The 14958-nt window shown below is 34.5% G+C and overlaps 1 protein-coding gene across 3 annotated transcripts; it reads left to right on the plus strand.

Moving 5' to 3' along the window:
• The first annotated feature begins 10454 nt into the window (after positions 1 to 10454).
• LOC126801204 (protein LIGHT-DEPENDENT SHORT HYPOCOTYLS 10) lies at positions 10455 to 14687 on the plus strand. 3 transcript variants are annotated; one of them, XR_007672760.1, is made up of 3 exons: positions 10458 to 11280; positions 14086 to 14387; positions 14510 to 14687. XR_007672760.1 is itself a non-coding variant. In XM_050528677.1 (2 exons), the coding sequence occupies exon 1, from the start codon at positions 10643 to 10645 to the stop codon at positions 11246 to 11248; it is 606 nt and encodes a 201-aa protein (XP_050384634.1). In that variant the 5' UTR covers positions 10455 to 10642; the 3' UTR covers positions 11249 to 11276; positions 14086 to 14502. The 3 variants fall into 3 exon arrangements, 2 of the variants coding, with proteins under 2 accessions (XP_050384634.1, XP_050384633.1); XM_050528677.1 differs by lacking the exon at positions 14510 to 14687 and having other exon boundaries at positions 10455 to 11276; positions 14086 to 14502; XM_050528676.1 differs by lacking the exon at positions 14510 to 14687 and having other exon boundaries at positions 14086 to 14502.
• The last annotated feature ends 271 nt before the right edge of the window (positions 14688 to 14958 follow it).

Raw genomic sequence — 14958 nt, forward strand, 5'->3', positions numbered from 1 at the left:
TATCAAATCTCATGACATATATATGGAAAAAAAAGTTACATGAGAGGTTATGTATCGCCTTATATCAATTCATGCGACTAATATTTGTTCAGAAGAATTACAATGACTTTTATATGTCACTAGAAGACCCAATTAAACAGCCAAAATAAGGTTTCAGGCAACATATGCCCATATGTCGTCTCATATTGAAAATTCAAATATGTCGCCTAGTAGTTTGTCGTCATTATAGCTATCAAACGACATTATTAATCTGTTGCTGGAAAGCATATCAAGCGACATAAGACCTTTTTCATATGTCGCCTGATATACTTTTCAGTGACACATTATATGTCGCCTGATATACTTTTCAGTGACACATTATATGTCGCCTGATAACTATAACGGCGACAAACTACTAGGAAATATATTTGAATTTTCTCTAGTAACACAACACATATGTCGATTGAAGACATAATTGGCAACATATACCCTTATGTCGCCTCATATTGAAAATTCAAATAGGTCGCCTAGTACTATATCATTGTTATAGCTATCAAGCGATATATAATATTTGTCGCTGGAAAGCATATCGAGCGACATAAGACTTTTTTTTTCATATGTCGCCCGATATACTTTCTAGTTACACATTATATGTCGCCTAATAGCTATAACGGTGACAGACTACTAGGTGATATATTTAATTTCTCCAGTGATACAACACATGTTGCTTGAATGCATAATTGGCCTAGTGGAAGTCGACAACCTAGTGAACCCTCAAAATTCTCAGAACCCAACATCTCTACATGTATGCAAAACCAGATGCTTAATTGAAGTCGCAAAACTAGATGCTCGATTAGATTTTTTTTTTTAATGTCGGGGTTGAGCTTTCCAAGGCAAGAGAGGAATAAAGGAAGAGGTGTAGATGATGAGGCCTGAAGAATCAAATAGGATTTTGAGGAAAGGGAAGAGAGGTCTGAGTTTTGAGTTTTTTGGTTTGAGTTTTATTTTTTTAGGAAAGTGGAGAGATGACCAGTCGTATATGTTTAATTTTGTTCTAACTAAGGGCATTAGGTTTTGTTTGGGACCATTCAATGGCGTTTTCAAACGCCATGGTCATCAAAATTATTTACGGCGTTTACAAACGCCATGAGGTGATTTGATTGCATTTTTGAAACGCCATTAACTTTCTAATTATATTATGGTGTTTGGGGAACGCCGTCTCCAATTCACATACAGTTAGGTTGAAATAAACAACGCCGTTTTTTAAAAACGCCCTTAAATAGTACTTTTATTGGCGTTTTTTTTTTGTTGCAAAATGTCATCCTTCAAATGTCAATAAAGACCATATGTGTAGTAGTGTACCATGCATGATTGCCCTCGTCTTGCAACTCTCATTCTCTCATTATTATGCTGTGACATTTGAACTCATTGAGAAAAATATGTATGAATTCTTTCATAAGAGACTACCTACATATAACAAAGATAAGAAACTGCATATTTGTGTTAGAATTGACATGAAATGCATGTTCATGTTAGCAACATAAAATAAAGATTATTAAAAAAGACAAATTTGATTAGTCCTAACTACTTTTTCAGGAGTTGTTTTTTCTTTTTCAACTAGAAGACAAAAAAATGAAGCTAACCAAACGAATAAAAATAAATTTATAGAAGTAAAACCTATAAAGAATGTTGAAATAATTCATTTGGAGACGCACCATGATATAATTTGAAGTTTATTCGGTGCTAGAAAGTTTTTTGCAAGAGGATGTTGCTTATTTAGTGAGATTCCATCTTTATTTTAATAATGAAAGTTAGATCTGACTGAAACGCACTCTTGTCATCTCAATTTCTGATAGGTATAATGTATCTCAAAAGCATATTAATTGTGTCATATCACCAATTTTAATTACAGCTAAAAAAATGGACAGATCTCAATATCTATCATTGAAGAGTAATGCTAATTGAAAGGTGCATGATAATACATTGATAAGTGCGTGATCTCAAAAACCTTTCTGGCTTTCTATACCAATATTTGTTCACAAGAAGTGATGTTCTTAGCTCCGGAGTTGGTGTGAAATGACAACCATGATAATGGAAGTTACATAAAGTTGTTGATAGCGAGAGGAAATATGTTGTCGTGAAATTTAAGTATAGTTGATAGCATGTGAATGATACCGACACAGTTTCTCACAGACAGAAATTAGAATTATTTTCTTTCTCGTTTAGGACGGTAAGAAAAGAGATATGATGGGAATAAGAGAGTTAACATGGGTATAGTTTAGAACTTTAGATATGATCAAGGAAGAGGAACAAGCAAAAAAGTATAGTGGTGCAGCTTTTAATGATAAAGCACCTCCATCTTCGGTGTTGGAAACATGTAGATAGAACTACTGGCAAGAAGACATATTTAAGGCTAGGACCCCTCCAGTCCAGAGTATTGTAGCTCGATCATGCATGCTTCTAGCTAGGTAAGTAGGTAGCCTGCTCACTGAAGATTCCTTTCAGATCCAATCCATAACGTCTTGACGAACCTTGTTTATTAACGGGAGATCGAGAAATATTTAAGTACGTATATACTGTAAGAGGGATACCGGCCCATAGATTTATATATGACCGTGGTTCCCTTCTCTAGATCGATCAAAAGAGCCTAGCTTCAAATAAGACGAGATATATCCAGCAGCAATGGCAGATGCATGTGGCAGGCTGTCTGGGCTCAAGTCTGTAGTAACTCTAGTTTGGTTGGCAATTTGTTAATTTTGTTTCATTCCTTCTCTTCCAGGGTTCGAATCCCGTATCAATCAGTTTTTGATTTGTTTATTTCCCATATTCCTTTAAGCTTTTGACACTCCTTATCTTTCATTTATTTTTTTGGTTAAGTTTTCCCTTTTCATATAATTTATTTCTTCAGCTTTCTTCTTTGGATAATATAATTTGAAAGATTGTTGTTGCCAATTTTTCACTTTTCTATTAGAAATTCATTAAAATTCGATTTTCCCCCATATAATTCTTCACTTTGTTAGTGTCATAATGAAATTTTCTTTCATGAGTATTAAGAATTTTTTCTTAAAAAGTAATACATTTCTACCTAGCCTAGACGAACTTCGGATTTTAGATTTGCCACTGTCCAGCAGGATTCTCATGCCATCTGGTCCAAGGTGGAACTCTCTAGCTATCAAATGGAAAACATTCCAAAAATGTAGAATCGAAAGTGAAGGATTCATAATACTAGTTCTATCCAAAGTTTAAAATATCGGTATTGGTAATATATCGTTTTTAAGGGATATATCAGAGATTTTAGAAAAAAAATATCATTCTTGTTCCATTTTTTTATTTATTATTTAATTACATACAAATAAATACAATTATTAACTTTATCTGATACCAGAAAGAAACTCTTGGTGCTTGAAAAGACGCACGTTGGTTAACAAAACTACAATACTATGCCCAAGACATACGAGCCATATAATACAAATTATAATGTAACATGATAGTCATATATCTCTTTCGAGCTACCAATAATTTCTCCGAGAATGAGATAGCAAGGATGAATACAACTCGATGATTGATCGTATACTTCTTCAAACTGACCATAATCATAAATATGATAACCAGATTGATAGTTAATTTCATGAAATTTTGGGTATCCTCTTATGACATTCATGAGACTACTTTGTAACCCTTTATTTTGAATTCTCTCAAATTCAAGGAGAGCACTTGTCACTGATATGGTTTGACTCTTAAGAGTTAAGACTTAAACTTTCACTCCTCATCCAGATATCTTTTATTAAAAATTAACCGATTGAGGAACTATATTCTAGTCTTCTTTTTAATATCGCTCCAGGCTCGACATGATTAATTAATAAACAACTCATCTCCGGGAGTCCAGACATCCTCAAGTTGAGATAAAAAAAAATTCAGCCCCAAAATGTCGAAGATATATCGGATATATCGTAAGTATCGTATATATTTTATGTTATCGGAGAAATATCGCAGATACGAAAAAAAAAAAAGATATTTACCCCTAAGATATATCGTTTTTTTTTTTGAAAAAAGAAGAAGAAGATATTAGAGGATAAATCGGAATATCGGGGAGATTTTGAACCTTGTTCGTAACAATGAAATAAATTAACTAATTATGAAGGAATATTTTGAAAGGAACATTTTATGCAGTTCATGAAGAATCAGAAACTCCCAACTGGGCATCAAACTTTCAGCAACATCGTTCGGTTTCAGCTTTTCTTTCCTCTTTTGGAGTTCACAACAAGTATTATGTGGGTGTGTGTTTCTAACAGAGAGAGAACAACTTTTACACCATTCAGTTTCAAATTTTACAGCAAAGGTCTGAAAGCTCCCATATACTTTTTCCAGTTTTCCTCATCAAAAATCGTTCTCAAAGAAAATAAAAAGGGTGTGAATGTATGTTTGGGATAAGATACATAGTTGGGTCCATTGAGACCATTGAAGAAAGAAAGGAGGAAACAAAATCCTTTCACAATTTTCAATCTCTCTATTTACCAGTCAAGTTATTTGTTTTCCCCAAGTTTCAAAATATCGGTATTGGTAAATATATCATTTAAAAAATATCGGATATATTGGAGATATATCGTGGATATTGGAAAAAGAAATATATCGTCTTGTTCCGAATTTTTTTAATTTATTTACTATTGAGTTACATACAAATAGATACAATTATTAATTTTATTTGAGTACCATAAAGAACTCTATGTGCTTGAAAAAACTCACGTTGGTTAACAAAACTACAATATTCTGCCCAAAACATACGAGTCATATAGTACAAATTATAATAGTTAACATGTCATATATCTCTTTCAAGCTGCCGACAATTTCTCTGAGAATGAGATAGTAAAGATGAATACAACTCGATGATTGATCATATATTTCTCCAAACTGATAATAATTATAAATAGGATAACTAGATTGATAGTTAATTTCATGAAATTTTGGATATCCTCTTATGACATTTATGAGACTACTCTATGACTATTTATTTTTGATTCCCTCAAGGTCAAGAATAGTACTTGTCACTGATATGACTTGACTATTAAAAGTTAAGACTTGAACATTCACTCTTCATCCAGATATCTTTTATGAAAAATTAGTCGATTGAGGAACTACTCTTCTGGTCTTCTTTTTGATATCCCTCGAGGTTTAACGTGATTAATTAATAAAAAACTCATTTTCGGGAGTCCGAAATATCCTCAAGTTGAGATAAAACAATTTAAGTGAAATTTTTCAGATATTTTTCCAAAATATCGAATATATAATAAATATCGGAGATATTTTATGTTATTAGATAAATATTACAGATACGGAAAAAAAATTATTTGCCCCTAAAATACGTTTTAAAAAAATAAAATGCGGAAAAAAAATATTTACCTATAAAATATATATATTTTTAAAAAATATTAAAATATAATATCGGGAGATTTTTGTAACACCGAAATCAGTGGTTTTACACATGGCCATATGGGTTAATAAGAAAACCTAGGGTTATCGATCAGGTTCTGGCTTTTAGGTTTGCTTTAAGAACAATGATGATCAATCTTTTCAAACTGAAAAATATAAAGGTTTGCAATCTTCGTACTCTGAGCATATAAAGGAAGCCCCCCGCAAAGACGATTAATTTCCTGATATCTGTTTCTGTCTTTGTAGGAATAGAGATCGATCGATGTGATGATATTCACAGGAAGCCAATCAAATAATATATAGATATATAAAACTGATGGAAGTAGAAAGAAACAAAAAAGTACTTAGTATAATGGGTAGATCACTGTTCCTCCTCCGACAAGGTGCATGCGTTCATGTCAATCCATATATAAAACCATAATTATTGTGGAGGTACTTAAACAAGGGCACGAGGATGATGCGTCAGAAAAAGAAAGGAATGATCAACAAAGACAAAAACCAAATATCAAACATTTGAAAATGGAATCTTTGCAATTTCACCACTTTGTGTTTCGACAGTTTATGGCATTAATGCCAGAGCTCAGAGGAGCACTCCCGCCCATTTTAATTGATCCGTGTTGTCTTGGATATAAATGGATGAGACTGGAGAGAGAGTCTCTTAACTCGATCTCTAATTGGTATTTTGAATTATCTGGTAGAGATTATCAATTTCAACGTACAGTACATACCATCTTTGCATCTTGTGATCGAACTTCTTAATCAGTCCTCTTCTTCTAGTCGTTATTCTTTGATCATTTTGAGTACAGTTAGGGTTTTCTTTCTAGGGTTTAAAGAAGAATGCATGCATGATAAATTAATGGTCTGGTTTAGGTAGTGATAATCTTCGTTTACACATTAGTTAGAACACCCTAACAATCACTCGATCAACAAAAGAGTTGCACGTATTGGGTACTGGGATAATCTTTGGTCAAATTTGAAGAAACTTATTTTGTCTGGGTCAGATATGCAAAGCTGCTGCGTACAAAATGTTGCAGTATAGCATTACATAATTTCACTAGTTTTGTCCCCTCTCCTTGCAATCATTCGAGGTTCACACAAAGATGAACTGAGTTTCTGTACCTGTAGTACTGTAATTTATGTCACATAAGCGTGTGCATTGTACCCAATTTAAGTACAGTTTTAGCATATATACACAATACTGTAGGATGTGCAATATGAAGTTTGATTAAATAGCCAGAATATCATCAAACAGATCATTTGAGTTGAAATTTGAGCTGGCCATTCCTTAAATTTTAGCCATTTAGACCTTAATCCAAGTTCACATAGATTGCATTGTCTTGATTACCAAGATATAACTTCCTTTTTAGATATACTGTTTACTCAAATAAGAGCTTAGTCATAAATTATTCTGCAGTTAATTGGATAGAATAGTATTTTAGGCAGAATAATGTCGACTGAGATCGTATTTTCATTAGAAAATGGAAAAGAAAAGAACCTTTTGACACCAAATAATTTAGTAGGCAGCGAGTGAGAGAGTGAGCTGTAGTCTTTTGTTGCGAGATGAGGAAAATTGAGTATTTTGTGACGAATCAACTAATTAGAAACTGTTAAACATGCATCCATTTTGCCTTATGTATGTAATGATTACTAATTCAGGGATTAGAATTAATCCTTAGAAGTGCATGTTGGCGGGGGGAAGGCATCTATCTGCTTTCTTTCCTCTAGGGACCCATTCGAATGGTCAGACGTCTAATTGATGGCAACTTGGAATTTACTTGTAATGTGAGCTCAAACAATCACATTAGGTTTAGTGATGAAATTTCATTACATGGGCACCTAGTCTGAGATAAAAAAAAATCTTTGTTTTCACTTCTAAAGAACGAGTTCTGAGTCTCGCCGTCTCGGAGTGATTTAGTTATATGGGTTCAAATACTCAAACGACTGACAAATAAACGACTAAATTGTGATGCATAGTTGCTTACAAGAATGCTTCAAGGATCTCATAGAATGTGATTAAGAGTAGCTAGCATATTGAAAAATAACAACTGCCTGTCTTCTACATAACACATATTTTTCAATATTAGAGAGAGCCCTAAGCCATGATATTAAGTAGCTATGATGGCAGACGTCTAATTGATGGCAACTTGGAATTTACTTGTAATGTGAGCTCAAACAATCACATTAGGTTTAGTGATGAAATTTCATTACATGCGCGCCTAGCCTGAGATAAAAGAACAAGATCTTCGTTTTCACTTCTAAAGAACGAGTTCTGAGTCTCGCCGTCTCGGAGTGACTTAGTTATATGGGTTCAAATACTCAAACGACTGACAAATAAACGACTAAATTGTGATGCATAGTTGCTTACAAGAATGCTTCAAGGATCTCATAGAATGTGATTAAGAGTAGCTAGCATATTGAAAAATAACAACTGCCTGTCTTCTACATAACACATATTTTTCAATATTAGAGAGAGCCCTGAGCCATGATATTAAGTAGCTATGATGGCAGACGTCTAATTGATGGCAACTTGGAATTTACTTGTAATGTGAGCTCAAACAATCACATTAGGTTTAGTGATGAAATTTCATTACATGCGCGCCTAGCCTGAGATAAAAGAACAAGATCTTCGTTTTCATTTCTAAAGAACGAGTTCTGAGTCTCGCCGTCTCGGAGTGATTTAGTTATATGGGTTCAAATACTCAAACGACTAAATTGTGATGCATAGTTGCTTACAAGAATGCTTCAAGGATCTCAAAGAATGTGATTAAGAGTAGCTAGCATATTGAAAAATAACAACTGCCTGTCTTCTACATAACACATATTTTTCAATATTAGAGAGAGCCCTGAGCCATGATATTAAGTAGCTAGTTAGCAAACTATACAGTACGCACGTACAGTACAGTTCCTAAAATTTTCATCATTCCTACTTTAAATGAATAATTTTGTTATTATAGTACCGGAACCATGCACTGAATCCATCAATGGTAGAACCGTAGAAGAAAGTCCAATTTAACTTTGAGATCAAAGTGGCAAAGAATTATGAAGATAAACCGACATGCCCCAAAAAGTTTTGAACTAATTACAACAAGAGTTCTAAACAGGCTGTAATTAGTTCATCATTTGTTATTAATTCATATATTTAATTACACTCTAGGGTTTCTGTGCTCTTTCTGGTTTTAGGTTCTTTGACAGGGACATCTTAAGGCAACGGGAACATTACAGTGTCGTAATTGAAGATCTCGTTCTTCATCGACTTTTCCACTGAATAAGTCAAATCAAAATGATTATACATATAGTACATAACAAAAGAGTACAGAATAACATTGGTGGTTCAAGTTGAAAAAAGCTTGTTCCCTTAATTAAAGTCTCCAGTTTAAGATTTGTGAATGAGGCAATCAGTGTTAGCAGAGCATCTGTGTCATAATTCGGCAGTCCGACACGGCTCGAAGGTATAGTCATCTCCCAAGGAGCGATGTATTTTTCGGGAAACCAAAACAAAAGGAGTCTAGAGTCCCCAAGCGTAGTACTGATTACTGAAAACTTTCTTATATATCATAGGAGTCCCATGTCTATCACAAGATCTTAATGTATAGAAGATTTAGCGATGATAAGTTGGATACTGTGTGAATAGCTTCGTGTATTTAGGGTTTTAGATATGGCAGTGCTGCGTAAACATGCGTATTCGCGTTTGTACTTTGGTTCGATTTCTGCAGGAGTAGTTCAGGTCGGTTCAACCACTAAATTAGGTTTTGAGGTCTATGCTGGTTTTTACTGACGGTTTCTAAATTAGGTGTTTAGGACAAAAAAAAAATGGTTTCTGGTGAAGTGACATTGTAGTTAGTGAATCTCTGCTGTCTGGTACTATAATTACGTGTCTTGAAAAACATCACAGAGATAGAGTACATGGCGGACTATTACTATATATGTACGGGTATGCCTATACTATAGTTTTGCATAATTGTAAGTAATGACTGTGATGTACATGTTGGTAATATATACTACTATGTGCTACGAAAATTTACTCTCCGTTTTCATAATTATTTGTAAGGTTTCAGGTCGGGAAGGCATGGAAGAAGAAAGATCATCCCCCTAGTGGTCGTAATAAGGCCAAGCCTCTTGTTGGCCGGGCTTCAGGGAGCTTTAGCGATGCGGATCCTCACCATCGGAGCTAGGTGATTCCTTGATTGGCAGCTCTCAAGTGGTGCCTCTGTTAAGTTAAAGACGTACTCGAATCTGTTGCGGTCCTTCATCAGCAACTTTAAGGATGTCACCCTTAGATCTTTTTTTGGTATTATTACGTTTTAGTAGCATGCATGTCAGTTTACTTAAGCATTGCATATTATCATTGCATATCTTGGTTCTAGAATAATTAGAGCCAAAACGCCCCTCTTTGAAAAAAGAAGTTGAAGTTTTTATGCATATAGATGATTTGATGTTAACTGGTTTAATACTGAATAATAAAAAAAGAAGAAGCATATAGAAAGAAAATGTATATGTCCAAAACTATATTGTACGTGCATTAATTATCAATTTGTTATATATCTTTTCAACTACTAAAGGTGTTTAAGCATTTCACACTTAAATTACATTTTGTTAAAAATCAAAGAAATGATAAAGGATATTCTTACCCCAAACCATAAAAAAAAAACAATTTCGTGTTCTTATCAAACTCAAAGCTCTACAGAAAATGAGATACTTGGTATATTGTCTACGACAATCTTGATATACATGATTACTAAGAATGTTTGTTCACGCCTTCATGGGATGATTACATGATGACTTCCTTGATTAACGCTTAAATAATTTATAGATGTACCATCCATATAAAAGAAAAGGACAAATACTTTTGTATGCTTATAGAGGGAAACGTACCGTTCATGCTGATGGCTCTAATAGAAAAAAAAAATTAGAAGGAAAGAAGCAGCATACATAGAATGAAGAAAAAAATGAAAACAGAAAGCAACTTATATGAATTTTGGCCCCCATGGCAGGTCTTCTCACTGGGTCCCTATACCACAATGTGAGAAGAAGATCTCCATCTTCTTCCAAATCCCTCAATCCATCTCTTTTTAATTTTGCCTCCTCCTAGCCTATTCTTTTCACCTCCCTCAGCCCCTCCATTATTTGTTAGCTAGCTTTGCTTTATTTAGCAAAAGAAAATATCAAGCTAGTTCATCAGATATTCAGATTCTCCACTGATCCATCAATCCACCATCGATCGATCCATCACTGTGAGATGTCTCTCGACAGAGGTAAGGAATTCTCAGGTGCAGAAGGATCGTCGTCGGGGTACTCGAGTCCGAGTCCCACCGATCATCATGACCATCAGCAGCAGCCTGCGACGCCCAGCAGGTATGAGTCGCAGAAGAGGAGAGACTGGAACACTTTCGGGCAGTACTTGAAGAACCAGAGACCTCCAGTCCCTCTCTCCCAGTGCAATTACAGCCACGTCCTGGAGTTCCTCAGGTACCTCGATCAGTTCGGGAAGACCAAAGTCCATCTCCAAGGTTGTATGTTTTACGGCCAGCCAGAGCCACCTGCGCCTTGTACATGTCCTCTCCGGCAGGCTTGGGGAAGCCTGGATGCACTCATAGGGAGGCTGAGGGCTGCTTATGAGGAGAACGGCGGGTCCCCTGAGAGCAACCCTTTTGCTAGCGGTGCAATCAGGGTTTACTTGAGGGAGGTCAGGGAGTGTCAGGCCAAGGCTAGAGGGATTCCTTACAAGAAGAAGAAGAAGAAGCCGACGGCAACAACTCCGAACAGCGGCAGCAGCAGCAGAGGAGGAGGACCTGGAAATAGTGATCGTGATTCTTCAACAAGTTCTATCATGCACTTCTCTTGATCGATGCAGGACCCTTAATTTTCAGAAAGTTGGTAATTCTTCATTACATATCACTAATTGCCTTAGTTTTCTTTCATCATGATGCTACTACTGCTTGGTCAATGGGGACTTAATTCTACTGTTGGTGTCATTTCGTGGATTGAGTTCTGGGTTGTTGTGTGTAGTTAATGAATCTGTCTGAAACACATTAGTTATTCCTCACAATTTTGGGTGGTAAAAATCGATATCAATTAATAAAACAACCCCAATTTTATAGCTACTACGTACAGCTCGTTGTTTCTGTCATTTTATAGACAAGAAATTCAAAGCCCTAAAAACTAATTTCATGGGTAGAATTCTAAGTTGCTGATGATCGATCAGCAGCTCTTGTTCAGGAAATCATCATATCAGAACCAATTAATGAACTCTGCATATATTTCACACAAGCATGCACAGTGACGATGTGAAACCCCACTGTGATTGTCCCACGTTAAAATTAAAAATTGTTATTTCTTGTTATTTTGGCTCTTTTAAGATTCTGCAGATTTTGTTGTGCCCCAACGAATATTGATCATCAAAAAAAAAAAACGAATATTGGTCAAGTCAAGTGAGATATCATCAGAAACTTTCTAATTATGTCAGGGTCTATATATATATATATATATATATATATATATTACATTATACATATTATTTCAAACGGATCGACTAAATGATTGGAAATTTCATTCATGATTAAGGTTTCCACAGATCTTCAGGATCATTAATTATGAACCATAAATTTTTATACCAACTTTCTGTTTATGCTTTAACATTATATGGGCAGCCCATTATATGAAAGACCTATCTCTCATTTTTGAATCCAAGAAAATAAGGTCATGATTGAAATTATTTGCTCCAAATCGTTCTGATGACCAAAGCCACCCTAATTTGGTTCTTCCTTGTACCAAATTCAGCAGTTTATCTACACGCAATGTGAACTGTTTAGAAATAGTTTGCATCAGTGTATGTTTATATTTACCTATTTTGGCAATTTGCCATCTGTACGTGCGTGCTACAAGATATATTTTGTGGGGCACCAAATTATTCCATATTTCATGGTCACAAGAACATTGCTCAATTATCTAGTACTAAATATATATTTCGGTTGCTTTTCTTTTGTTTGCCGTGTCTTCTACTGAAAATTTGTCTGAGCTAGTTTGCATTGGGTATAGATTTATGGACTTCACTGGTGTATTCGTGCTGATCTCCCTAGCTAATTAAACCCTATTCTCTCACATGTAGAATCAAATTAATTTTCTCATAATATTGATTAACATCTAATTTTGTATTCGGGGTTTATGAATAATTTGCATGTGTTTGTTTCTTACCTAAAATAGTTTTTTAAGGCGAAAAATGGCATGTTTTGCATATCGTAAACCTAAGTTTTCGAGTAGACTAAATACTGAAACATGGAATCCACATTTATAAATCTATGTACGTTTTCACTAGAGCCATAAATAATCAAAATCAGAAAAAAGATAAATGTGTTCAACGTTTCCAGTAGATAAGAGTATAAGACAAAGTTCGACTAGGGTTTGGTTGTGTTCAGGGGCGGAACCACTTGGTAGGCTGGTAGGGCTATAGCCCAGCCGAAAATTGTGCTAAAATATTACCAAGTATATGTTATGTTCTTATTAAGGTTTGAGTTGGTGGAGTTGGCTAAAGGCTAAGTTTAATTACCCTTAGATTGGGTTGGTTGTGGGTTCGATTCCCACCTTTTTTTTTTTTTCATCCATGATTTTTTTCTCCTCCATCCCAATTCTTTCATTTTTCAATCTTTTTTTTTATCCCTAATTTTTTCTTCTCTTTTCCAATTCTTTAATTTTTCAATTTTTTTCTGTATTCTTTTACTTTACATTTATGTCTACTATTTTTTTATTAGTAAATCTATATTTATTTCTATTCTCTTCTCTTTTTATTTTTCTCTTTTTTCATCCCTGTTTTTTTTCTCCTCCTTCCCAATTTTTTCATTTTTCATTTTTTCTCTATTCTTTTACTTTACAGTTTTGTCTATGATTTTCTATTAATAAATCTATATTTATTTCTATTATCTCCTCAATTTTCTCACTATTTTTCTTTAGTCACAACATGTTCATTACAAATTCTTTAAATATTTAATTTTCTATCACAATTTTTTTTATGCCTTAAACCAGCCCTACCCATTCTCCATTCCTAATTCCGCCCCTCATTGTGTTGCTTCTAACAAAAGCCAATGTTTGTGCTAGCTAGCTTGCTATTCTTTACATATCTGCTGTATATATATATACGTACAACGTAAACTCATGACTAGTGGTACGTACCCTTGGCCCTTTTTGATTTCAATATAATTAGTACATTATGTTTGGGTAGAGAAATATGGGAAACCATAAGAACTAATGGACTATATTTGGCGCAAGTATTAGTTGTTATTTGATCTCCAATCCTCCAAACCTTGAATATGAGAATTATAGAAACCCAAAGCTTATATATGCGTCTGTTCCTGGAATGCATGGATTAACCGAACTGTCTTGTTTACTGTTCTATGATAATTGTGTTCACTTTTGCGAAGTCTGCAAGTTCTATGCTTTTACGTACAACACATTGTCTCTTCATGTAAACATGCACAGATTTTTTGATGTTTGCATACAGCTGCATTATTCGATCAGAGGATGATAGCATCAGTCTAATGAGTTATTTTCTTTTGGCAAACCCTCACATCACTGTTAGAGTGTACGTTAGGCTATTTTGTTGATCTTATTTCACAGCTAGCTAGTCTGACTAGTAAATTTGACCCGTCATGTATGCATCAGATTAACTGAAATTTGGATTCCTTGCAGGATCATGTCGAAAATGAATGGAATATGGAAACTAGGAATTGTGCCAAGATAAATCACCTTGAAGTTTCAGTACTATTGCTGTTAAACTTGAATTGTTTTTCCTTTTTTTAAATATCTATAAGGAAGTTGATTTCTAGCTCTTTCGTCAAGGTGGCCACTGCACTAGATTGAGCTTGTAGAGTTGTAGTAGTCATCGCCTCAATGCCAAGAATCGATCAATTTCTTAGGCATGCCAGCATGAAACTAAACAGCAGTCAATCGTCATTCATTCCTTTGCAGTTTGGAAATTCGGTTGTAAGCATGTATGTACGTACGCAGTAGATCGAGATCAAAACTCTATATAAGTGTTTGTTTATGCTTAATTTACCTGGATGGTATTCATTAATATTAAAATCTGAACATAGTGATTTCTATTCTCGTGCAGCTTGTCATGGTCTTTTGATATCGCTCATGCAATAAAGTGTAGATCGACAATGTCCTTTGATGTTCTTCATAATCTGGAGTTCTCTTTGTTCGCCTTTTGTTCTCCAAATCTCTTTGATCCCCTCTTAATTCGGTTTTCTGCGAATGCCATGTCTTTGTTCCATTGTTGTGACATGGCTTTAGTTTTTCGGATCGATTGACCTCTTCCTTAACTTTGAATCTTTGAGTAGCTTGGTATATTAGTTTCAATTTCATGTCATGACTCCAAATTTTGAATAAGTAAAAATTCAAATTTAGATACATGGTAACCCTAAAAATCATCCAAAAAAAAAAAAAAAAACTTAGAACATCTTTTTTCATTAATTAATTAACCAAGTATCAAAAAGAAAATGAGCTGAGTTTAAGATGTATTTTGACCACAGCCGAATATTACCAAATTGTTACAGAACT

The sequence above is a fragment of the Argentina anserina genome, chromosome 6 (assembly GCF_933775445.1).
Source record: "Argentina anserina chromosome 6, drPotAnse1.1, whole genome shotgun sequence".
Classification (NCBI taxonomy): Eukaryota; Viridiplantae; Streptophyta; class Magnoliopsida; order Rosales; family Rosaceae; genus Argentina; species Argentina anserina.